The sequence below is a fragment of the Neopelma chrysocephalum genome, unplaced genomic scaffold, assembly GCF_003984885.1.
Source record: "Neopelma chrysocephalum unplaced genomic scaffold, ASM398488v2 Primary Assembly neopelma1_97222, whole genome shotgun sequence".
NCBI lineage: Eukaryota > Metazoa > Chordata > Aves > Passeriformes > Pipridae > Neopelma > Neopelma chrysocephalum.
In genome coordinates this window covers 703,992-728,981 of record NW_020925863.1, presented here as the reverse complement: position 1 = coordinate 728,981, position 24,990 = coordinate 703,992, and the positions used below count along the sequence as shown (strand labels likewise).

The window sequence follows — 24,990 nt, the reverse complement described above, 5'->3', positions numbered from 1 at the left end:
GTTTTGTACACAACTGCAATTGCAGGGAAAAACTAACAGAATGAGAAAAGACATTCTTCCTATAAAGTTCTAGTAATACCTTTAATCATGTTACAAGCTTAATGCATTACATTAATTTTCTTAATTAACACAGTTGGACTTTTAGATCAAACAGAAAAAAGAGAAAAGATTGTGATCCAACAAAACCGAGTTATAAAAACACTGCTGTTGAAAACAGGTCAAGTATTTTCTTGTGCTTGAAGACTAACAAAGGGGTTTTTCCTTGAGGCAGTTATTAGGTGTTTTGGTTTTAGTTTTTATTTAAATGGTAAGATATAATGTCTACCACTTTGTTATATCTGTATTCCTGTGAATAGCAATTTTCTTAAGACACTTTTTTTTCTATTAGTTGTGATAGGATTTCTTTCTCTCAAGTTTGCATTTTACAGACCACAAACCTCAGAAGATCATTGTGTGGAAGGAACACACTGGGTCAACTCATCCTGTCCATCTGACACAAAGCACAGCCCATTTTGGTATTCTTTCCATTCTGAAGGAGTCTCATACCAGGTAGTGGCAGCTAACTTACTTATTTCTTTGTTGTTGAATGACGTTTTTCCCCAGTATCCCTCCCTTATGCACAATTTACATTTTAAGATTCTGGAGAACCTTTAAATTGCTGCTGCCAAAGGGCCACAATAAGATGTGGCCAATCCACTGCAGTAGGGGGGAAGAAGGGCCCTGGTTATGGAGACTCCCACATCTTCCCTTTCTCACACAGCCCAGTAAAGTCCATTAGAACTGACATGGCATGCAAAAAACACAAGAGAGGACTAATTGAGTTTAAAAGCTATACAGTTGCAACCTCATTTAGGAAATGCCTTCAGGCCTGCTTGAGCATTTAGCAATAAACCTAGACCACAAAGCAAAGTGAATATTCAACTCCACATGCCCAGAAGGGAGAGATCCTTTTCTCCATACTCCTAAGGCCATGTTAGCCCCTCCAATCTTTCACCAACAAAGTAGGATTCTAGGAATCATCTCCATTTTTCTTATCCTGAAGGCAGAACTGTATAATGTTAGCAGTTCCTATAATCTTGATTACAAACTATTACAATAATACATCAGTCTCACCACCTGAAAGCTACATCTTGTTAAAAAGCCATTTTCAGCCTAAACTAATTAGGAAAATAGAAATATCCACAGAGAGTTTTCGAACAGAAAAGAAATTCACATTTGTTCTTTTCTGCCATAAGTAGCAGCTATAGCCAGTACCTGAGAAGCTTTCTGCCCTCATCCACTGCTCCCTTGGGCATGTAAAATGATTGAAATGATCTGTAAGGGTGATTTAAAATGGGGTAATCCACAAACAGAATATCCACAGCATTAAATGGAATAATTAAGTGTGGAAGGAATACCAGATCAGCTCTCAACCCTGTTATGAACATGTTCAAGAAATTTGAACACATGCACTTTTAACCATAGTAGAACACATTCTGAAATAATACCATAAATATGGGAACAACCACAACTAAAGCTGTTCTCACATGCTTTGTTTTTACTGAATTCAAGCTTTATTAAGCTCTTAGTGTCCTACAAAAACAGCTCCAAGAAACATGGGAGAAACACTTAAGCTGAACATCTAGAAACTCTTACATAGTTTATATACACAGGTTTATATACACACTGTAACCATGACTAGAGCAAGAAGTAGCACAATGAAAGTGGAGGGTCTGGAGCCCAAGTCCACTCAGGAACAACTGAGGGAACTGGAATTGTTAAGCCTGGAGGCTCAGAGGAGGCTCTATCACTCTCTACAACTACCTGAAAGGAGGCTCTAGAGGAGCGTGTCTGAGTGTCTTTTTTTTCTCCAAGTAATAGGACAAGAGGAAATGGCCTCAAGGTGTGCCAGGAGAGGTTTAGATTTGATATTAGAGGAAAAAAAACCTCTTCACCAAAAAGGCGTCAAGCATTGGAAAAGGCTGTTCAGGGAAGTGGTGGAGTCACCATCCCTGCAGGTATTTAAAAGATGTGTAGTCATGGTCCCTAGGAACATGAATTAGGACTTGGCAGTGCTAGAGGTAGTGTTGGATAAAATGATCTTAAGTGGCTTTTCCAACCTAAATTATTATATGAATAACAGGTTCAAATCACTTGCTATGTTACTGTATATGCTGCTTTAGACACTGCATCATTCCCCCCTTATGTGGTATTTGAGATGCCACCATTGTATTCTCAAATCCAAGCTCTTCTTGCACTCACTTGAATTATATGAATGCAATCCATAATACAGTTTCCTTCACAATGTATGTATACATTACAACAGCCAAAGTGAAAGTATTTCAACAGATACAACATTATCAGATAGCCAAATTGTATCCCTGCTGTCCAACAGTTATAGCATCACTCCATAAGCAAGACAGGAACATTTGGAATTCCGCTCTCACAAGGGCAGCTGGGACTGCACCACTATATCAGGAAATAAATTGTGCTCAGGTTTCCAGTTGTTACAAAATATACTTGGGGCTTTTCAGAGAAAAGTAACAACCATTCTGGTTACTGAAGAAATTACTAGTGTACAAGGCATTTATTAGGAAAAAATTGTTTAAGTGCATAGTATGCTTTCTTGACATGAAGAAATTGTGCAGGTTCACTCTATATTTAAAATCTCCTTGAACATAAAGAATAGTTCCCTTTCATTTCAGAAATTATTTCCTATGTAGAAAAATAGTCTTATAAATAAGACCGATTTTACCAAACCTGCCACTAAGAAAATTTTTTTCACTAACTCATATTCTGATCTAATTAAAAACAGCAGTCTGAGGAAATGCTAGCCATTCTCTGAAGCTGTGCTTTGGTGTCATGTTACTCCTCAGAGTTTGCAGCAACAAGTGCAAGAAAAATTATTCATTTTCTCTTCAGACAAAACTGAAAAGTACTGATTGCAGTAGCCATGCATAGTGGTTTAAATAAAATATTTCTAATATTGAGAAGGAAATAAACACAGACAACTTTTTTCAGTTGGCCAATTCATCATTTTGCATTTAACAGTTGTTCTGATCAAGATTCCTTCTGAGATCAAAACATCCATAAGATTTGTTTTTGCACATATTAGTACTACATTTTGGAAAAGCCTGAGTTGTTACAGGCACAGGATCAGCAGAGAGCTATTTTAATGATCACAGATTTGAAAGACTGTTTCAGAGAGGTAGCTACATTTGATAGATACCAGATAAAGAGAATTCTAAATAAATTACTTCTGTTAAGATTCAAAGTTTCTATAATTAATGCAGAGGCTTTATTTTTCTTCAGTTGTATTTACCTTCAGTATAAAGTAAATCCACCTGTACTCCACATGCTTTGGATTTTAGGTATGATTTGTTTTTAAGTGAGAAACAAAAAGGTATACATAAATGCATAAATTTACTACACTTCGAATGTGAGGCTTGTACTATAAAGAGAAATAACTTTTCTGAAATTCCCTTCCTATCTCTTTAGTAACTTTTAATGTTTAGTTATTTATTCACAGAATATAAATTGGTTTTAATTGTTGTTAACACTGCATGAATATTTTGAAAAGAGCCCATCCACTTAACCAAAACTGGAAACATGGTACAGTACCACATTTACACACAGTGAACCAGTTCAAAGGAAAAAAAAGCCAGAGATTTATAAAGGCACTCGAACAGTAGAAAGAAATAATACAACTATTATAACAGTCTCTTGCTAGAAATGGTGGAGCACTTTAAACAAGTTTCACTTATGCAGCATTTCTTCTCCTCCTTTGAAATTTTCTAAAAAAAGCTTCACAATTAACGTATTGTACACATTTTACAGGGTTTTCAAAAATCAGGAACTGTTTCTGGATAGACTCACTTCACTTGGCAAACAATTAGAGCATACATTACAGTAAAGGTGCATTAAATGTTTGGCATCTGTGAGGGTACAGAAACATGTGCTTATTGCCTACCCACAGTTAAGTTCAATAATCAAAATGAAGTCAGTTATAATTTTAAATGAGGGTAAAAAAAAGAAAGGAGAGCAAGGGAAAGGACAAGAAGTCTAACAGGCAGAAAACATTACAACAGCCAAGTGGAAACAAATGAGATATTATAAGCAGGGTGCAGTCACAGGACTATGTGTAACTCTTACAGCTGAACACCAATAGCTTCTGGTGAAATTAGTTCTGTGTGCGACTCGAGTCAAAATATAAAGAAGCATATTCAAAAGCCAACGAGCACAAAGAAAACATAGTCATGACTATTCACAATAGCAAATTCTGTGCTGAATGTGTGAACGGGACACGAGTGAAGCAAAACACAAGCAGCGTCCCTTTGCCTGGGATCTTTGTAGTGACACAGGCCAAGAAATCTGACCAGAAAATGTCTCTCTGTGCTAGGACGGGAAGACATAAAACACCACAAAAACAAAAACTGCTTTCCTCATGGAAGAATAGTAACTTTGGACAACATTTGGCACCACAAGTTCAAAGGGCTATTTCATCTGCATTGTAAGTACAGACCCAGAGATTTTACAGTATTCCTGCCTCCATGCTATTGTTTTTTGTGCCATTAATGGCATTTAAATTATAGACCTGCTGCAGTTATATAGTCAAAACACCACATCACCCGATGAGACACTATTATAATGTCAGTGTGTCTGTATTTTAGCTGTGCTTTCATATACTGTACTTCCCTTCAATCACCCAGTTTCTCTGCCAAAGAATAGATACAAGAGACAAGTCTATCTTTAGCGTCACTGAAATTTCTTACTCAGGCAGCTGCAATACTTCATTCATCACATATTTAAGTCTCTTTATATCAATGAAAATTTTAGAGATACAAATAGTACAGAGGCAGATAAATAAACATTCATGGAGAATTTAAAACGAAAATATAAGATGCAGTTAGGGAGTCAGATAGAAATAATACACTTTAAAGCAAACTAATTTTTAAACTAGATCAGGTGGCATTTTTTGTTTCTTTTGTTTTTTTTTTAAGTTTCCCACTTTCAGTAAAATATTCCAGATTGCTGGAACACTATTTCCCAGAAACAGGTATTTATAGACTTGTATATGCAGTTATTCACAATGGTAAATATTGATTAAATAACAACTTGCACTTTGACAGCATGTTACAAGAGAATGCATTGAAATTTCTAAACAATTAAATGCAAACAATTTTGCATGACAAAATCGGAGACATTTCTTTTTCTAAATTATTCTACCAAAAGAGCTAAACTAGTCATATGAAGTCACTATAGAGCTAGGTAGCAAATTCAGATTTTCAGTCAGCATTCAAAACTTTTTTTCATCTCAAAAGCCTGAAGTAAGCTGTTTCAGGGTCACAAAACTGCTGGGGGCTGTGTCTGCTCCTATAAGCTGGTCTGCTGCTCGTAACCCTCAAAAACGCATCTCCACTTAGGATGTAAGTATTTATTTATATATCTTCAAAGTTCCATGATTTCCTACTTTCTGCAGTGCAAAGTATGGGCAATTCATCAACTCAAACACTTGGACCCTCAAGTTAGTGTTTCAAAGTATTCCCATTAAGAAAAGAAAATCACCTTAAACTGCAGTCAGCTATTTTTATTCTGAATTGGCTTATTTCTTATTTCTAATGCCATATGCAAAATAGCAGTGACTTTTGCTTATTAAAGGCATGGTCTCAACACAGAAAAGCTAAATATCAGGAATCCATGAAATTTTCTGTGCATGTTCTAAACTTGCCAAGAATATCAAGGGCAACTGAATATATTCAACAGTTCAACTAAACTTTAAAAATTGTTCCACTGAGCAGAGGGAAGAAAAAAAAAATCAGTCTACTATTTTCTTTTGAAATCTTGAAATTATTTTACTTTTTTCTAAATGAAAAAAATATTTTTTATCTTAATAGTGACATAGCTTCTTTATTTCTTTCCATTTCCCTTCTAATGCAGTGTGATTTTTCCCCCCTGCACTCCAATTTCAACATCATCCAACGTTACAATGATTTGGCATTGAATAGCAGAGTATGAAAGCATAACAAAACTCTGCCCAGCTATTCAGTCACCCTTTCTCACAGTCAAGCAAACAAAAGTCCACCACACTATAGGCACTGGAGAAAGTTATGCATACATAGAAAGATTTCAAATGTAATTTTTTTAGAAGTGTCAACAGTCAAAAGGATGTATTTACTATTGCTGACCTTTAGAACAGAATGCTCAGTATCCTTCAGATATAGAAACTCTTCTCAAACAGCTGACAAACACATGTAAATCTACTTTAAAGTCTTGTGTCGCCTGAACTACCTCTATCAACAGAAGTGTCTCAGATGCAGTTCCATCAATCCTTGTGGATACTTACTCTGAATGACTGAAATCAGAGACACTCCTGAAATAAGTGAGGTTAGAAGGGACCTCAGTCCCTCACCTAGCCCAATGTCCTACTCAAACCAGAAGAAAAAGAAATTTCAAAAAAGAAAAAAAATTCAAAAAGAAATGAGTATACTACTTTTTTAATTCATGCATTCTTCAATACTTGTATAGAAAGAAAAAAGATAAGTGCTTAAGTCAGTACATTTTCCAACAGATATTATTAATAGAGTGCTAATGGGAATAAGCATTTGCAAGAATCAATGCAAAAATATTTTGATTTTCTTCTCAACTACATATGAAACTACTCATTTTTCTAGTCAAAAATCCAGCCACACATTCAGTAGCAAGTAACTATATTCAGGGGCATGAGATGGGACTGAGGAGACCAAATGAAGTAGAAACTCTCTGTCCACTATCTGCTTTTCACTGCTTACCATCACTCAAAAGTATAGGGTTGTAGAGAAACTTGTAGCAGGGCTACCATATCTATAATTTTTTAATACTGTTATAGATGTAGTGATATGAAAATCTACTAATTTGAGTAAAATTTAAGCTACCACACTAGAGAAAGTTTGCATATCAGTTCAATAATTACTTTTATAATAAGACAATTTGCCATAGATACTCTCTAGAGTGAACATGAATTAGCATAATCTGTGAAGTATTTTGCTGAGCTCATCCAGACACCACTTTTTAAGCTGCAGTTTTAGACACATTTTTAATCACATACATGGCAGTTGAAACACTGTCAGTTTTCATTATTAAATATCTGTACTTAATTTGAAGAAAGATGGAGAGCTGTATTTGAAAAGAAAAGAAACTGAAACCGACCCCAAATGCAAAAAGACTTCCCAAATCCATAGAAACATCTATGCCTGCATTCTGGTCCTGAAAGAATACCTCTATTTCTTGATGTAGGAAAAGCTTTCTGATCATAATATTCCCAAACATAGGAAAAGCGGGAAACTATGTGAATACAGTATGATGAAAATGCCAAACCTAAATAGAATCAAAAGTGAATATCCATGACAAATTTAACAAGAAATTATATAAAATAGTGCACTGAATTATCTTCAGTTTATAATTACCAACTAGCTCTGAGCCACAGACACACAACCCCTTGCAGTCCAATCGCCCAGTTGCCACAGTTCACAACAGGAGGAGAGCTCCCAAAGCTGTTATTTCCCTTTTCCCCCTTCTCACAGTGATTTTTGCAACATATTTCTGTGTTTTATCATTCGAGTTCAGCTGGAACCATATTTCTGTTGCCAGCTAGTATTCCTCCCCCATGCAGGGAAAATGTAGAACAGTGGTGCAGTGGTGGGAGAAGCAGGGAAGGTGAAGGGAAGAAATACAAAAAGCAGCTCTACCAGACTTGCATCAGGCAGCATCCCTCTTAGTCATAATAGCTCCTCAACTGCACCTCATAGTAAGCTATTACACACCACACCTCTCACAAGAATAGGCATGTTTTCAATGTTTCTGCACCCTCAGTCTCATTTTACATAAGCAACCTTTGTTCTCCTTCATTGTCTCAAGTTAACGAACGAAAAATCAAATGAAAGTCGGGAAGACTCATACTATAGCACATTCTTACAAGTAGTTTTTCCAGGTATCCCTAAAGGCATCTAGAGAAGAGCAACTATGTTAATTCCAGTTACCTGATCTTCTGAATATTAAACAAAAAAATATCAGCACAAAGTTTCAGTAATACAGCACTGTAGCAACATACTCAAGCAGCCAAACATGTAAGGAAGCTCAAAACTCAGTTAACTTATTCCAAAGTCAATTAAAAAGAAAAATCCCTTCTTAGAAAACCCCCACCTAAAAAGGAAAGTACCTCCTTATAAAACCAACTGGAGCTGGCATGTTCAGAGTAGAAGAAAACTGCACTTTTTAAGGTTCAGCTTTGCAGACAGGAAAGGGTTAAAGCTCTCTTACACTGAAGGCAGATCATAGCATTGAAATAAAGTTTATCAAAGCAGAAAAACTGCCTTAATGGTTATAGGTTGCTTCCCCTAGTAATTCTCCATATTAATAATATTTAAACAAGAAATTTATCTCAGAGCTGTTTTCCAACATTTTATCTCCAGAAATGAGCTTGTAAGGTATAATGAACCTTCTGTTTTTATCTGGGCCATCCAACTGCTTGCTGACAGAGTAATAAATAAACTCTGCAGTTTGCTACATATGAATATTATTTTCTTTTATCTTCTCAGGTTTACTTTCAGTGTGACTTAGCTAAAAGCTAATTTGCATTCTAAAAATCCTTTTCAGACTCTCAAATTCATATGCTAACATTTTCAGCTATCAAAGTCATATGCATAAATACCAGGTTCATACGTTATATTTCTAGAATTAGCAGCTGAAGCTAAGCCTTTTGATACTGGAAACAGATTTTGGGGCTCTGGTTTACCTGCTAAACCTCTTCCTGGAAAATTATCGAGCTGGAGAAAACACATCCTGCACACAGATTTCTTGGCTGCACCGTGTCAAACATCACCCAGGAGCTGTCACTTCAGCAGAAGGAGCAATATCAACTTAGGCCTATGAAGAAAGCAGAACATCCAGCAAAGAATACATTAACCTCTTAGTTAAGGACAAGAAGAGTCAACCATAACCCACAATCATTACATCCATTTCCTAATTGGAGGGGAAGAGTCCTGAAAATAGGTTCGAGCAACCAAAGGACTGAACTTACAGAAATAATAAATGCTGTAGTTATCTTTGAAGCATCTATACCCAAAATATCCATAGAGATTTATATCTAAGCAATATATATAGCTGTCTAAAGAGCTACACACATAAAAAGACTCTTAGAAGTCTGCAGGTTAAAGATAGTCCTCCTAAATTATATGGGGGAATAATGAGTCACACGCCTAGAACTACATCCTTGAAATTTTGGATTTAATACTGCTGGCCTTACAGCAAAATGGGCAGGAACTGTCTCCTGGAAATTGGCAATGAAAACACTTATCTTCCAGCTGACAAAGGAGCAGGCACTTGTACTGCTTCCCTTTCAAGGAACAGCTTGCCCACCCAGGACATAGAAGACCTGGGATTTAAACATAAATCCAGTCCCAGCTACAACCAGATATCATGACTGAGAGATGCTCTTAAATGCCTCCTCAATAAGCTTTCACAATTTGCAAAGAGCAACCAAATATTCAGCTGGCAATAGAGAATACGCCTGGCTACAGCTTGGTAATCGAGACACCATGTTCCCTTGTCTTTAGGATTTGCTCTGATGGCTGCTCATAGGAGCAGAAGGTAAAGGGGAAGGGAACTGTACACTCCTTCAGCCTGCTGTGCGAGATATACTGAAGTGAGGCTGGGGGCACTTGGGCAGAGGGGTGCTCAGCATCAGCCTGGCCTGAGCACCAGGGAGGTCATCTGGCAGATATTTTGGTGACCAGCAGCTTTGGGCTTCTCCAGTGAGACAAGCATTGAACGGAGTGTTTTGAGAATTCAGACTGAATTTCGGTACTATGCATTAATTAAGCACCTATGCCAGCTGTGGAACAATTTTAACAAAAATAATGCAGCTTGATCAGTTTTACACTAGGCTAATTTTGTAATGATTGTTTTAAATGCCTACTAAAAAATATCTGCATATTGTAAGTGAGATTGAAAAATTAATTCTATTCTTTCATACACAATCAAATGGCTCTCAGTATTTTTAGAAATGTCCCTGAATTCTATAAAAACGGGAAATGCCACGAAGGATACATTCACAATTATGAACGGATTTGTTTGCACATTTTGCATCAGCATTACTTTTTCTGAGTTTAGTTTTAATATAACACCACTTCAATCCTCAGTATGCCAACACTGCACAGGTGTCATCTGGGTGGTGAAAGCTGGGGGCAGCTGAACTGCTTTCTAAGTGCTCTGCTGGCTGGCGCTCTGAGCGTGTGCAAGGCAGCATGATGTTGGTGCTTAGACTTGACTGGAAGCAAACCACTTCGAAACAGAGGAATTTCTAAATTCACAAAACTTAAGTTTTGGCAAGTAAGGAACTAAAGGACAAATACCACAGCAGCTGAGAATAACGGCATTCCATGTAATATAAGATACCTGCCCACCATTTGTGACCAGAGACCAGCTCAACTCCTTAACCACGCAGGATGGCAAGACATTTGTTACATAACAGAAACTTCAGATGGCATTTTTAAATCCTGCCATCTTTTCACTGAAGAACAGAAGATTAGACTTCTACAGACTCTGAGAGACAGGGATTGGAGCCAGCAGCAATATTTAGCACAGAGTGACTGATTTCTGGCACCATCTAGCTTCCTCTGCAACAGGAATCTGGCAGCCTGGTAGGTGCTTTTCAAAGACGCTGATTGAATAGTTGATACTAGTGCTATACAAAGGCTCAAGACAGCACAAGAAAGAATAAAAAAGAGTAGGTCCTAAGCCCCAAGACTATTTTATTGTTTTTTCCTAATGAAGATAGCGAGGAAAAAAACCTGGGCAGAATACCAAAGCGTAGAGAATTCAGACTGTTCATTATTCAGCTTCTGACTATGCATCTCTGCCAAACATCTATAATATACACGAAAGCATTAGACACAAAGAAGCCATAATGCAAGAAAGACTATTAATTGTTCATTTTCACAAGATGTGGTATAATCTGAAAAGCACAGATTTTTTTTGACCAATAAAACATTCCTAATTCCACTCAAGAATTATAAAATTCCAATGAACCTTTGTACCTGTTTATACTCATTCACTACTCTTACAAGGGGTTTTGAACTCTAGAAACTTGCTGTCAGCTCTGTATGGAAAACTGCTGACCATTTGAGAAAAGCAGCTATGATTTGTTGCTGAATGTCAAAATTCATTAATTAACCACCTTTGAATGCTTGTGCACTGTAAAATTCTACAGAAACATATTTACTTGTCAGCATATAGGCATGTTTACAGACTTACACTTTGGGAAAACAGAAGAGAAGACAAATACAGTTGGTTTATATCCTCAGTAGAGGAGGAAATGGCAGAGAAAGAGGAGAGGAAAATCTTTCCGGACTATACCAGACAAGCAAGCAGAGTCTCTCCAATTCGGAACCTTTTTCCAATTCCCACAGTGAAACTTTCTTTCCATTTGCCTGAAATCACCTGTAACGTGCTTTAAGAGCTAATCCCTTCACGTTTGGTTTACTCGGCATGGGCCCAATAAAAGCAAAGATTCTCAAACGCATGACCAACCCAAACCACTTTCTCACTTTTTCTTTTCAACTACGCACATTCACAACTACTGAAATAGAAAATTAGCTACATTTACACACAAGTCATACATAGGAGTCTCCTAATGGAAAGAATGGAACATAGTTACACACTTTTTCCTATAATCCACTTGAAGTAATATTTCTCTTCCTCAGGGTCTTGACTTAACATATTCAATCTGTACAGGCAGTTACTCAGTAAAGAGGTCTAGGGTTATTCTGCTGTAGATTCTCTTATGATCAGCTTTGCATTTTGTGATATTGTCTAATAACTGAAGTGTAAATCCAAGGGAGACAGAGCTGCCCATTTGTTTTAATGTATTTCAAAGGTTTTCCTTTAAAGAAGAGTCTTACATTCTCCTTAAATATGCAGGTTTTCTAGGCTCTACATTTTCCTCTACTTTTGATTGTACAAGACTATGAAGAAGCATATATTTTCCATGATATAGGGACAGGTGATGTCTGAACATTAGCAACTCAGTGTTTGGTGTGGCATGAATAAGAGTATCCAAGTTGGAAGGAATTCCAAGATTTAAATCTGAGTAAGAACTCGAATGAACCCAATCTGAACTGCAGGCAGAAGTCCAAACTGAAGTTTGAAACTACTCTCAAAGTCAGCACCTGTTATTTGAAGACACTTTATGCTCACTGAACAGTTACAGATCAAAATGAAAGAGCAAGCAAAGCAAAATCAGGTGATGGGAGCAAAGCATAGAACGTGTCCATAATGGGGAAAGGAAAACTGAGACATCTGTCAACAACATATAACTTGGATGTCTGTTAATGGTTTTATATTCAGCTACATGTTATTCAGTTGTAATTACTATAAAGTGTGAGTGTTTACATAGCTTGGATGAGCCACCAGTTCTATAACTGTTCACCTGAAAGCTACATTGCAATGAATTTAACACATTTCTGTGATATTTTTGAACTCAGATTTCACTCTTTATGGATGCACAAAAGAAAGCACTGGGATTTTTACCAGAAATTCCTCTGACAAGAAAAGGGAATTTTTAAAAATCCCTTGGTCCTTTCAAAATTCTCTGCATGCAATTTCAGGGGAGCATACATTGTTTTAAAAGCCTAGTAGGTAATTTGCTTGAAAGTAGTAAAGAACTTGCACTAAGGCCTTCTCCCCACTTCCTTTTGCCTGATGGGCTGTTAGGCGCAGCTATCCCAAAGCAGAGAGACTTGAACACACACACACACACAAGCTCTTGGCTGCCTTTGTGCCCACACACTTTAGAGGCAGCATGACCAATCTGGAATCATCTGCCCCATAGCTTCTTAGGAAAAATGCTCCCATGATTTTGACTGAAGGTGATATGGCATTTGGCATGGCCTCTTTCTAGAGAGGAGCTCTGCTGTTTTCTCCCACGTGAAGTTAGATTTCCTGGCATGCACATATGCTAACCCCCCTCCATCAAAATAAAGTCAGATGTGACCTTCCTGTCCCCTGCATTCTTATGTACCAATAAAATAAGTTGAAAACTTAGCCAAAAAATGTAATGTATTTATGTGAATGTTTTCAGAAGACTCATGCTATGCAGGTAACCCAATACAGGCATAAAGAGTTGAATGAGATTCTGATCCCAACATTCAGGTACTCAAAATAGGTGCTTGAGAATAAGTATTTGAAAGAAGGCAAAGAACAGAAGAGAGAGAAAAAGTGCTAAAAGCCTTATAGGAACCTTTATATTTGATATTCAGGAGGAGTTTGTCATGAGTAGCCCACTCCCTTTTTGCACTGAATAATTCCCAGCATTTCTATATCACATCTCAGACACACATATTGAAGACAACTTTCTAATCTTGCAAGAGTGGTTAGAGAGAAGGAAGAGGAGAGTAAAAAAATACCAATAAGCTTCCCCTCCCCTCCCCTTTGCCCTCACATTACTGGCAAATACTTATCTTTTTTACAAATACCTGAGGAATTCACTGACTGTACAGTAGAGAGAGAAGACTCAGAGGAGATAATCAATTTGTACGTGCATCATTATGCTTTTGGTTTATAATTTAAAAATCTATTGTATATCTGTATTTCTCTAATACCAGCTGCAAAATGGCAGTTCCAGAGAGAAAGGTATCTAGGATTTGTCACTCTTATTGACTTTTTAAAGGGATTCTATATATTAGAGAATCTAGATCTCAGAAACTATTTTTCTTCAAATTCCTTCCATTTTTTACCCCAGAAGTGGGGCAAATCACTAAGTATTTTATGTGTTTGTTCTCCTCCCTTACCTCACTGTGTTTTAGATTATATTAGCAGGGCTGTGAACACCATCTGACAAAAATACTGAGCTCTTATGCAAGAACCTCAAGACAAGGCCCTCACATGCCAGTTAAATGAGTTACATTTCACAACAAGAAAATTAGGTTCCAGAGACATAAGAGACTGGTTATATCCTTTCTTTGGTCATATAATATTCTTCCATTCTATTCACTAATGTATTTCTCCCTCAGTCTTCCATTCCATCTCCCACAGCCTTCAGTGACAGTATTTGGAACCTTAAACCAGTCTCAATCAATGGGATGAGGTCAGCCATCAGATTCATGGGACCAGGAAGATAAGAGCACATTTATCCAAAGTCCAAGTGCAGTGCTCTATTCAGACAGCTATGCTGCCTGCTAGTTATTGAGTTGAATTGAAAACAAAAGTTATATTAAAAGACAGCAGGATCATTATTTCTCCTTTCTGCCCCACCTACTCAAGTGCCTGAGGTCATTTTCCACAACAAAAATGAAAGCCCTTCTTGGAAGTGTTTTTGTGCGAAACAGCAGTGGTTAATTTCTTGCAACTAATTAGTTATTCAAGTGAAAGTATAATGATCCTCCAACATGATTGAAAGTGCTTCAACTGAGTTTCCTGCTAGCAGCATACTTCTAGAAAAGATGCAATAAATCAGCAGGGTTATGGAAATCTTTAAACAAAGCAAGTCTGCGACAGGAGCCCATTAAAGATATAGCCATGTAATATTTATGTACCTAGCTGACTTATGCTTTTAACCTAGCACTTTCAGCTATAGCTTTTTAGCACCTGGGTCGTATTCAATAAGAATGAAATTCACCCTATTTGCTAAGAGCCAGCATAATGTTTCTGCACTGGGTGTTTGGAGTATAGTGTTGCCATAGGACTCAAAGAACAGAGCCTTCCCACCAAATGGAATTTCATCCAGCTTTTTCTGAATAAAAATACAAATAGAACAACTGAGTAGCACAGAAAATTTAATATGTGAGTCTCAAGCTCCCTGATTACCTTTATCAAGAAAAGGGGTAGCTATCAAAACAAGAAAGGTTGTATAAATCCATGGAGGTACTGAAAAACAAAACGTCTCAGAATAGCCAACATCACCTATGACTGTTCAGATTATGATTTGTTAATTAGGAGTGGTTACTGAGATGGTAATAGCAGACCTGAAGATTTTTAGAGAAATCATAAAATGTCTTCTACTTACTCCAAAACCAATTTATTCATTACAGGTTGTGTATTTAAATGTATTGGGTGCTGAAGAAAAGCAAGACCCTGGGGTGTAAAAATGCATTTTGACTATGTTTGAGGTTACAAATGTACTGATCTGCTTAAATCTCCAAAACAAAAAGTCATTTCCCTTTCTTCTGTGACACTGAACAGTGTCTGCATGGGTTTGCATGTATTTTTAAACTACATATAAACATACTATTTGGCTATACGTGCCTTCTCTCATCCCACCCACTCATCTACTTCATTACCAGTCAGTCTTCTCATGGTTTTAAGAGACAGAATTTGGATTCACAAACCAGCTTCATTTGAGGTCCCAAATATGATTTACTGGCCTATCCTTCGTTACCACAGCAAATAGCTGCAAAAAGGCAAATCTTGCTGCTGTGGGGCTGGAAAGAGGAAATTTAGGGAAGAGATGTGGGAACTGTAGTTTACTTGGGACTCTGGGGGGTTGGAGGAAGCAAAAGCATTATAAGAAAGGGGCAGGCAGGAGAAGGGGATTGAAGGACAGAGGAAAAGAAGACTGGACATCACTCCCCCTTTCCAGTAAAATCATCTTTGTTATCACTGTAGGTTTTTGGGCCAATGACCACTTTCAACTTGCACCTTCTGTTGGAAAAATAAATTAGGAGTCCAGCTTTATTTTGTCAATAGAAAGTTTAAAGTGGTCACTGGAGCACAAAGATTTTCAAAGGGCAGCTGAGTTTAACAAGGACAAGGAGGAGAATGTAGAGGAAGACACAAAACCAGGCAGATTATGAACCATTAAAGGGTGCACCATTTTTCAATAGTAAAGATAAGGCCTTTAGAACAGTTCTGGTAATGTTGTATCTATTTATTGTGCATTATTTTTCTTTAGAAGAATATTTATTACTCAAAAATGCCTTTACCAGAGCAGAAAATAAGTAGTTTGTATGTGTGTGTTGGTCTTGATGAAAAAAAGCCACCAGAAAACAGTAAAATAACTAGGCATTTGCTCCCTGAACACATGGGATTATACTTTGCATTTGTGCTGTAAACCATTGGATCCTGTACAAGCAATTGTACTGCAATGGGTTTTGCTATGCTAAATATTTAAACTGTGTGCCCAGTCCTTCAAAGTCTGAGCTTATTCTGTGTTCAGAGCTTTTTAGAGTTGAGTCAATAGCATATTTGTTTTGAATGGCTGTTCCTAGATAACAGTAACAAAAATCCAAAACTTGTTTACATCATTTAACATGCCTAAAAGCTTAGCTCAAGACATTAGAACACAACACAACAAGCAAGGAGAAAAATGCAATTCTTTAAAATAGTCTTTGCTGTTGAAAAGAAGTTACACCATCAAAAGGCAAAAAGAATGTTTTGCCAACTCTGGACCAAGAACTGTTTTGCTTTTAAACTGGAGCAATGACGGGCATAAAAAGATTTCAAGGAATTTCCTCTTCTCCCTGGAGATAGTCATGAGCCTTTCTCCTACCCCAGACTTCATGTTGTAGTGATTGCAAGATAGGTACATCTGGTGGGTCCCAAGCAGTAGCCCTTATTTATCAGAGCATGCAAAATGTGTGAAAGAGTAAAAACAGGGCAAATAAGACAATAACATGAATCCTATGAAAAGTTTGTTCTCATCTGAGCAGTACCTTCAGCTCTGATAGACAGATGTTACATCAGCTGTTTAGCAAGTGCCTCTCTACTATTTTCTTAGTTTGTATTGCTATCTTGAGAACAAGATTTCACCACCATTTACACACAGACACTTATGGAGTGTTTGTGGTCTAAATTCTGTAAAGTATGTTGATATTTTTAGGGGAAAAAAAATGAAGCATAATCTCTCATCTGTTTCGAATTACACATGAAAAATACTAAGTATATTAGCAACAAATAGATATGCATACAGATATTTTGCAAAGGGGAAAAATGCAGAAATGCCAAAATACAATTACAGGAAAGGAAATAATGCAAACAGGCAATGATTTACCATCCTCACATTTTTTAACTAAATACTGCCTGCCTTTAGTTAGTATCCAGTGCAGTGTAATAAATACAGTGTTTGAAAAAAGGTGCTTTTTCATATCTATATGCTACCTAGAAAGCTCCCGATACCTAATCCGGAAGCAGACAGAACTCAAAAAGGTGCCTCTTTTCCAGTGAAGACGTGACTTCCCCTCCAAGGGCCTGGGGCACTGTGCCTCAGATGCTAATAGCTTGAGTTGTGTGCAATAGCCCTATATTGTTTATATAGCACTTCACATGTTCAAAGCACTATGAGATATCAGCCATCACTACACTTTTATGAGGCTGTAAGTATTACCCACTAAACATCAGGGTTCAAATGACTTGCTCTTGATCAAAAGAAACTTTGTGCTGCAGGACCATAATTATTTGAATTTGGTAATTCTCGCAGACCATTCCTATGGCAACACAGAACGAAGAGGGGGATGGGATATTAAAGCCATTTGCTGTTGCACTCTGCTCTGGCAGCGAGATATGGACACATGGAGGATCTGTAAAGCAAACCTGCACTCAGCACCTTTTGATGAAAAAAATCAAGAGCACAAAGTAAACAAAAGATTTTAAAAGCCCCCAAGTGTATTTTTATGAATATATCTATTTCATTTAATCACTGTGAAGAACCTAAAAGACAACATGCAAACAGTACTGAAATACTCCAGAAGTCCTAAAATGGTGTTCCAAATTCATTCTGAATCACTTTGGCTTTTTTTAAACCAAGAGGATTTGCAGGCAATTTAAAAGCAGTCAGTCCACTTTCTTCAGGTAAAGAACTACAGTCTACTGTCTTACAGTTGACTAAAGAAGGACTCAATAACTTTTAGAAATATAAAATATTTTTACTGTCCATATTTATACATACTTTCTTCCTATGAAAACTCAGTTTCTACACTGACATTCATAACTGTAGCCCCAAAGTATCGTCTCCATTCCCATAAAAAGAATACAAAGATATTGAAAATCAACCAATGAATCCACAGTACATATGACAACTAAATAAAGGCTTGACGTAAATGCTAAACAGGACACAACCTGAAGATTCTTCCCTTTACAGCTGAAAATATTTTATATAAAAATACTAACACTGAGATTGAAGACAGAATAAGAAAACTTATTCTCTGCTTTTCCATCCAGTGCCCATTCTATCATACAACACTGTCTTTCCCCACCTCTCACATTTTAACTTGCACATAGTCTTGGTGTCCACAGATAGCATGTGTTCTCAGAGCGCAGCTTCCCAGTTATTGGCCTTAGAATCTTGTCTGCAGAATCACATGGGAAATAGATCAGACTACTAAAACAAAAATGTGGACCACTACAGATTCATCAAATAGGAGAAAGATGCCTGTTTAAAGCTATCACAGGAAGAGGGAGGGAAAGAAATTCCCTTCAAAGGCAGTAATGAGTGGAGAAAATGACTTACAGAACCTCTTCTGTTTTAGTCAGGTTGATCATGTTCCTGTTAATGTTTACACCCTCTACCTTACAACTTTCACCTGACATTTTTCAGGTACAGGCCACACAGAGCTCTATGCCAGACTGTGCTTGCAATTTGTACTGTCTTGAATTACATTGCCTGGAAAGTTAAATTACTGAAATATTTGCTAAAATATTAAAGTTTAAGCATAACATCAGTAGGTGAGCATTACTTCATGGATATAAGTGTTAAGAAGCAGTTACCATACTCCATCTACTGATCTAAAGAACAGATGTTTGCGTATGATTTATGGACACTGAAATGTGTGCATATCTTCCATAAATAGTAATGTGTTCCAGTGACAAAGAGTGGAGAATTGTGATCTAAAAGGTTGGGAAAATACAGGCAATATTAGAATTTATTTAGCAATTTCTTGACTTTAAATAAAAAGCAAAGCTTATAGAGCCAGGGCCTCAATCCTGCATGTTGGAAAAGCTCTTACAATTTCAAAAAGGACTAACAACATGAAGTAATAAATTGCATTCAGGCTCAATAGGTCAGATATAAAAGTCTGTATAGAACATGAGCGCAATTATGATTTGTTAAATAAGAGTAACAATTTATATTGATTGAAGCACAATAAATCTAAAGCAGTATGCAAAAAGACAATATTGCCTTGGGTATTTTTACATTAAATTTGGGGTTGGAAGGGTCTTTAATATCAAGATTTAACACAATACTAATCAGGTAAAATTCTAATGGGCAAAGTACAGTTTTGAGCTCTGCAATTAAATTATTTCTGGAAGTGCAATCAAATATTTGATTGAATCAATATCATTGCTGCTCCTCACATTTGTTCTGTTCCAAAATTATCTTGGCTAATCAGTATCCCAACTCATAGCCAGTGTCGTAGACATGTAATATTAGCTGATGGGTTCAATTTCAAGAGCACAGTCAATTTTTGGACAGCAAAACTTAGTCAAAGGCTACAAACACACGAAGCTGGTATTTGTAGATGTCACAGTTTCTGGGCCAGCAGAACTCTGATAGGACTCAGTGAAGTTCAGATTACTCTGTGATGGCTATGCATGTCAAACGAGTTTTGATTTAATTTAAAAAACAGTCCTGGGGATATTATTTCACCTCAAAGTGTTTTTTTGGTGGGCCAAGATATTTTCCACCCTCTTATTCTATGAGCAAGAACCAGGATGATTCTGCATATCTTTAGATTTCTTCATATCATAACATACAAAAAAGCAGCCTTGTAGGATGCAGAATTTAAACAAGGCAATCCCAGTTTTTCCTCCTCTCTCAGGCTGGCATGCATTAGTGCTTCAAGATGTTATACAGCTGCTACTTTTCCCCAGGGATGGGTGTACTCCAGTAAATGCTGAAATACTCCCTAAAACATTTTTTTTTTCCCAGCAGAGGTTAACAAAGATGTTTCCATAGGTTTAAGAAAACATGAAAACTTAGTGATTGTCTCGTTGGATTTCTTGAAAAACATTAACCTTAGATTTACTGCGTCAGTAATTAGGAGCTGATGCTATACTCCAACACACTACAGAAACAACTGAAGTTAGTGTCTGTAGAATACAGTGAGAGTCTTAGATTACAGTCACAGTTATTTCATTCTGTTCTTGCACTTTTTAAGACCACAGAAGAAACAAACACTTTTCATTTTGTCAGAAGAGGGACTACCTCTTGATAGCTGCACAGATTTTTTTACTTTCAGCTCATAACTGAATGTCACACAAGAATAAATTGAATTTCTAATAACTACAGTCAGCTGGATTTAATTCCTTTTGGTGGAAGCACAGCAGTGTCAATACTCAGAGATTTAGTATTACTGCTAATATATTGTGAGTAAAATGTCAATACTACATGAAAATTTGTCATTTTAGAAAGGTTTAATAAAAAAAGATGAACACAACACAAAAGCCAGAAAATATAAGAACTGATAACTGATCGTTCTACCTCACTTTTTTCCCAGATGAGCATCCAGGTGCCAGCTGGTGTAAACGCAGATGCCACTGACGTCAGTGGAGCTGTGTCAGTTTACACGAGCTGAGAATCTGATCCCAAGTGTGCTAGTGCCACTTTTAGATGCTGCCACTGGAATTCACTTTTGCAAGACAATTAAAAAAAAAACCAAAATCCACACATTGCATTTCTTCCTGTCCCCAAGCGTATAACTGGAAATCTGTTGACAGACTGTGGGAGAGGGCAAGCAGGAGGTGGAAGTAGCCAAAAACTGTATCCATGAGATAATTTTCCAGTATCAGAATTAACACTGTTCTCTTGTCTTCCTTTTATACAAATGAATATTTGCCTTCAAAAAGTCTGAATTCCACCTTCCAGTAAGAATTTAGTGTCAGCAAAAGAAAAATGATTCTGTAAACCATGCAGTGTATTTGTCTCAAAAATATGTTAACATACTATGTTAACCACTATACAACCTAGATAGACTGTTCTAATGCACAATTAGAAAAAGTATCTAAAACTTGAGATCTGTGTATTCACCAAAGTATTTGTTCCTAAGAAAACTCCCTGCTATACTGGCAGTAAGACTGGTAAAAGTTCTAAGACAGCTGTTTGAAGTAGCCTGCAAGCCAGACTTCTATCTGGCTGACATTTATCATTCATATTTCATCTAGCATTTTTATGTGGGGGAGAGAGAAGGAAGAAAGGAAAAGGTGGGACAATAAGCAGGGTAGAGTAGTCTTTGATAGTTCTATCATTTCTAAGTAGGGAGAGGGAGCTTGTGCTCCTACTTTACATAAGGCTGTTGTTAAACACGTGTGTTTACTGTTAAACTGTGCTACAGTTGCCAGTATTAACCAGTACAGTGATGGAACGCTGGTCTTTTAAAGCAAGATGAAGGTCAAAACAGAAAAGGTAACTAATTAGAACCAAAGATGCAGTTCACATAGCATCAAAGTAATTGTCTGTTTGTGCAGCACAACACCCATATCTTCAATTTAGGTCAGGCCATGAAGAGGAAGAAGAGGACTGAAGACTGAGGATGAGATGCTCTACTTCACACAGTTGCCCTCTGGAAGGACTTGCAAAGGCAGTCACTTAAATTAAGTACGGGTCATCAGACAAGATATCTAATCTATTCCTAAGACAGGCAGCTCTAGCAGTCCAAATCCCTATGGCCTTTGCAGCCACACGATGAACTACTTCCTCATGTACCTCTGTCAATTCACGTTAGGTTCCAATTTTTTTAAAGCGATATTTCATGTACACCACGACCCTATTGCTCATAGCAAGGAAAGTGCTTTGGTTTATTTATGACCTACTAACCTTAAATAAAAAAAAAAAAATACATCCAATATGAATGTTCACATAAGCTTGCAGATCTGAAAAAAAAATTTAAAATAAAGCTGGCATTTGTAACAGTCAGCTAAGCCTGGTAAGGGATTTAAAAAAAATGAAAACCAGATGAGAGATGATGACAGCATATTTACCCTGCATAACCTGCACACATCAGGAATTAGGGCTGGAACCCAGGAATACTTTTTGTACTTAGTTTCAGCCCATTTCACAAGTTTCAGCCCATTTCAGAGGCCAGATAACTAAGAAAATCCTGAGGTTTTTCCATTACATGGGGTGGGAGTCATTAATAATAACCTGTGAAAGTAATTCATTCTAAGATGCAATCCACCCAGCCACAAGCTCTACGTAGCTCCTCAGCTCCTCTTCTTCCCCTACTCTCCATCCTGATTGCCAGATAGCAGCCAGGCAGGACCCCATATTGAAATATGAAGTGACAGATGGAAGCAGGGAATAAGACCATAGGAATAAGTACTGAAAGAAATGACGTACAAAAAGCAAGCTCATAATAGGGTGGATCTGAAACATGAGCAACCCTAAACCATAAAGTCAGTTCATTTGGCTAGAACAAAGTTGAACAGATGCAGATGCACAAAAGACTGAGTTGGAGAGCCTTATTCTCTCATCACTCATGCTGGTGTACAGCAGTCTTCTCATAATATCCATGGAATTAAACCTTTGAAAAACCACTACAAAGAAATGGAAAAATAAAAATAAACTTCAAAGCTAAACTATTGGCAGCAAATATCCCATACAGTTGTATCAGGAAAGAAAGATGTACTGCCACATTTGATTAGAATTCAGATATATTCCTAACCATAGTGGCCTTCCTAAACAAAATACATCTAATCTACATAAAGAAGAGAATTAATGGATTCCATTCTTGTCTAGTTCTCCAATAGACTATATTAATGACTTTGTCCTTCAGTAATATTACATAAAAATAATGTTGAGTTAAATGATGTAATAAATACCTCTACGTGCAGAACAATTAGTTGAAAGAAACAGAACAAAGTCCTTGTCATGGTGTTTGTTTAGAAAATAGACACAGGCGCCATACCTATGAGCTCCAGTCTTTTGGTGCGGGTTCCTTTTACAAAGTAGAAACAAAACCCCCAACATTCATAAAGACTTAAAAATAATCAGAGATTGATGAGAGAGTATAAAACATCTTTTACCAAAAGATAAGGTAAACAAACAGCAATTCATAGAAGTCAATGAATCAGTCACACAGTCACACAGCAAGAGCGGACCTGGCAAAAAAGAATTCTGACCAGTTGAGCATCGAGAACACCTTCTGCAGAAGAACTCTGCTCCCAAATGCAAATAAGGTAAAATTCCTAGATTACCTTGTTTTACCTTCTGATACAGCCTCTAAAACCCTTCTACAACACAAACATTACAATCCTGCTTTTTTAAATTATTATTTATTTTTATTAATAATTAAGACAATTGATTGGGAAAAAATGTTATGTTACTGTGGCAATTTTTAAGAATAAGGACTTTACTGTGTGATGAGCAGCACTGTATATGCACAGCATGCCACTACCTAAAAAAAATACATGAAAATAAATTTAGGTCAAGTCTTAATATTCACTATTTTTTTCTCCTGAAAACTATCATAACAGGTTCTGCTTGTGTGACAGTTTGTAAGGAAGAAAGGCCTTCTGTCTCTGTAAGACATTTATTGAGAAATTAAGCAACCTTTAAAGAAAATATATTTTTCATCAATCCTAAGCAAGTTTAAATCCAATTGAACCATGTCAGTAAAAGAAATTTTGCTCCATTGGGCAACCTCTAATTGGCAACACTGATTCGTAACACTCTTAGCCAGCTCTGTTCTTATACGGGATCTCGTGTTTGATTTTGCTATGAAGTTCAGTCTCAGGAAATAACAGACAAAATTAATCCACTTGTGCCTGCATCCCCAACCTTTATTATTAAAGCCTGAATAAGTGAAATATCTTTTCTTTTCATAGAAAGAAGTTTGGGAAACTGCCAGCTCCTTGCACAAAGACTGAATTACGATGGGCAGAGAAGGGTGTTGGTAAGAGAAAAATGATTGAAGTTGCATCATCTGTATGATTAAAATCATTGTGTGAATTTTGATTTTCCCCCCCTCCTTTCAGACATTTGAGGATGCGGTCAAGTCAATGGAGTTCTGTTGTAGTGGTTGCTTCAGTGAACATTCAACGCTGTCGGTGAGTTTGGAATTAAAGTGAAAACCATCGACCGTTGATTGTACCCTCCAGCTAACCATCCTCCTCCTTACTTCATGCTTTCAGGCCTTAACACCGAAGATAGCAACCTAACCATCATATGATGTTTCTCCCCCACCCTGCCAAGCTTTACAAAAAAGGTCACAATCAACATTCATTGCTGTCGGTGGGTTTAACTTTGTGGACAAGCTCACTGAACAATGAATGCAACTGTGGCCCCACATTTTACAGTTGCCGTTGAGAGGAACAGCAGCTCTGAAAGCAGTAGTGAGAAACAAGCTTCTTATAAACTACATTTTTCTGGTCAGAAAAACAGTTGGGAGTATTCACTTTTTGCTTGCTTGTTTTTAAGTGTGTTTAACTTAGCTGAATAGAAAAAAAACCCACTGCCTTTTTCTGGAATATTGTCCTTACAGGATTCAGTATCACCGAAACCATAAAAAGTCTTATTTAGTATGTGTGCAGAAATAAATAACTGTACAGTAAACTGTATATCCACTCCTAAGGACTCTGACATAGAAGGAAAGAATATTTAAATGTCATTTTAACTAGGCATTGTGGAATATTTAAAAAGTTTTTTCTATACTTGTCATGACAAACACAAATGGGAACAAATAAGATTTCAAAGTTATGGATCAAATGTTTTATCAAATAAATTAATTAATTTTACACAAATTTTTTTCTGAGCACATAAATATTATTAGACAACTCTTACTATTGCATCTGGCTTTTTTAGGCATCTGAACAATGACAGAGAAATGTATATCCAGAAATAAAAATGGAAAAGTAGTTAAATTGTAAAATTACTGTAAACTGAGTACCTATGTCACACTCTCAGTATTGCAGATACTAATAAGAAAATAAAAATGTAAATAAACTCACATTTTTGTCCTTATTTCCTTACAACCCTTTATTAACCTGGTCAGACACACAGAAGAACCAGTCTACATTTCTCACATCACACAATCATTCAAGGTAAGTTCA

General features: G+C 36.9%; 1 protein-coding gene across 7 annotated transcripts in view; it reads left to right on the top strand.

The window, feature by feature from the left end:
* The window catches only part of LOC113961500, a 60,144-nt gene extending 35,768 nt beyond the window's left edge, over positions 1 to 24,376 (top strand). The window contains exons 3-7 of one of the 7 annotated variants that reach the window (XR_003532323.1): positions 429 to 549; positions 21,434 to 23,118; positions 23,767 to 23,834; positions 23,917 to 23,988; positions 24,073 to 24,376. Coding sequence is in view for 3 of the 7 variants with exons in the window: in XM_027671879.1 (XP_027527680.1) it covers positions 415 to 549; positions 4,379 to 4,489; positions 11,935 to 11,968 (280 nt within the window). In the remaining 4 variants the exon portion in view is untranslated. Of the gene's footprint in view, positions 1 to 414; positions 550 to 4,378; positions 4,490 to 11,934; positions 12,573 to 21,408; positions 23,119 to 23,766; positions 23,835 to 23,916 lie in introns of those variants that run through there. The other 6 variants (XR_003532321.1, XR_003532322.1, XR_003532320.1 and 3 more) reach the window with 6 other exon arrangements.
* Positions 24,377 to 24,990: the final 614 nt, after the last annotated feature.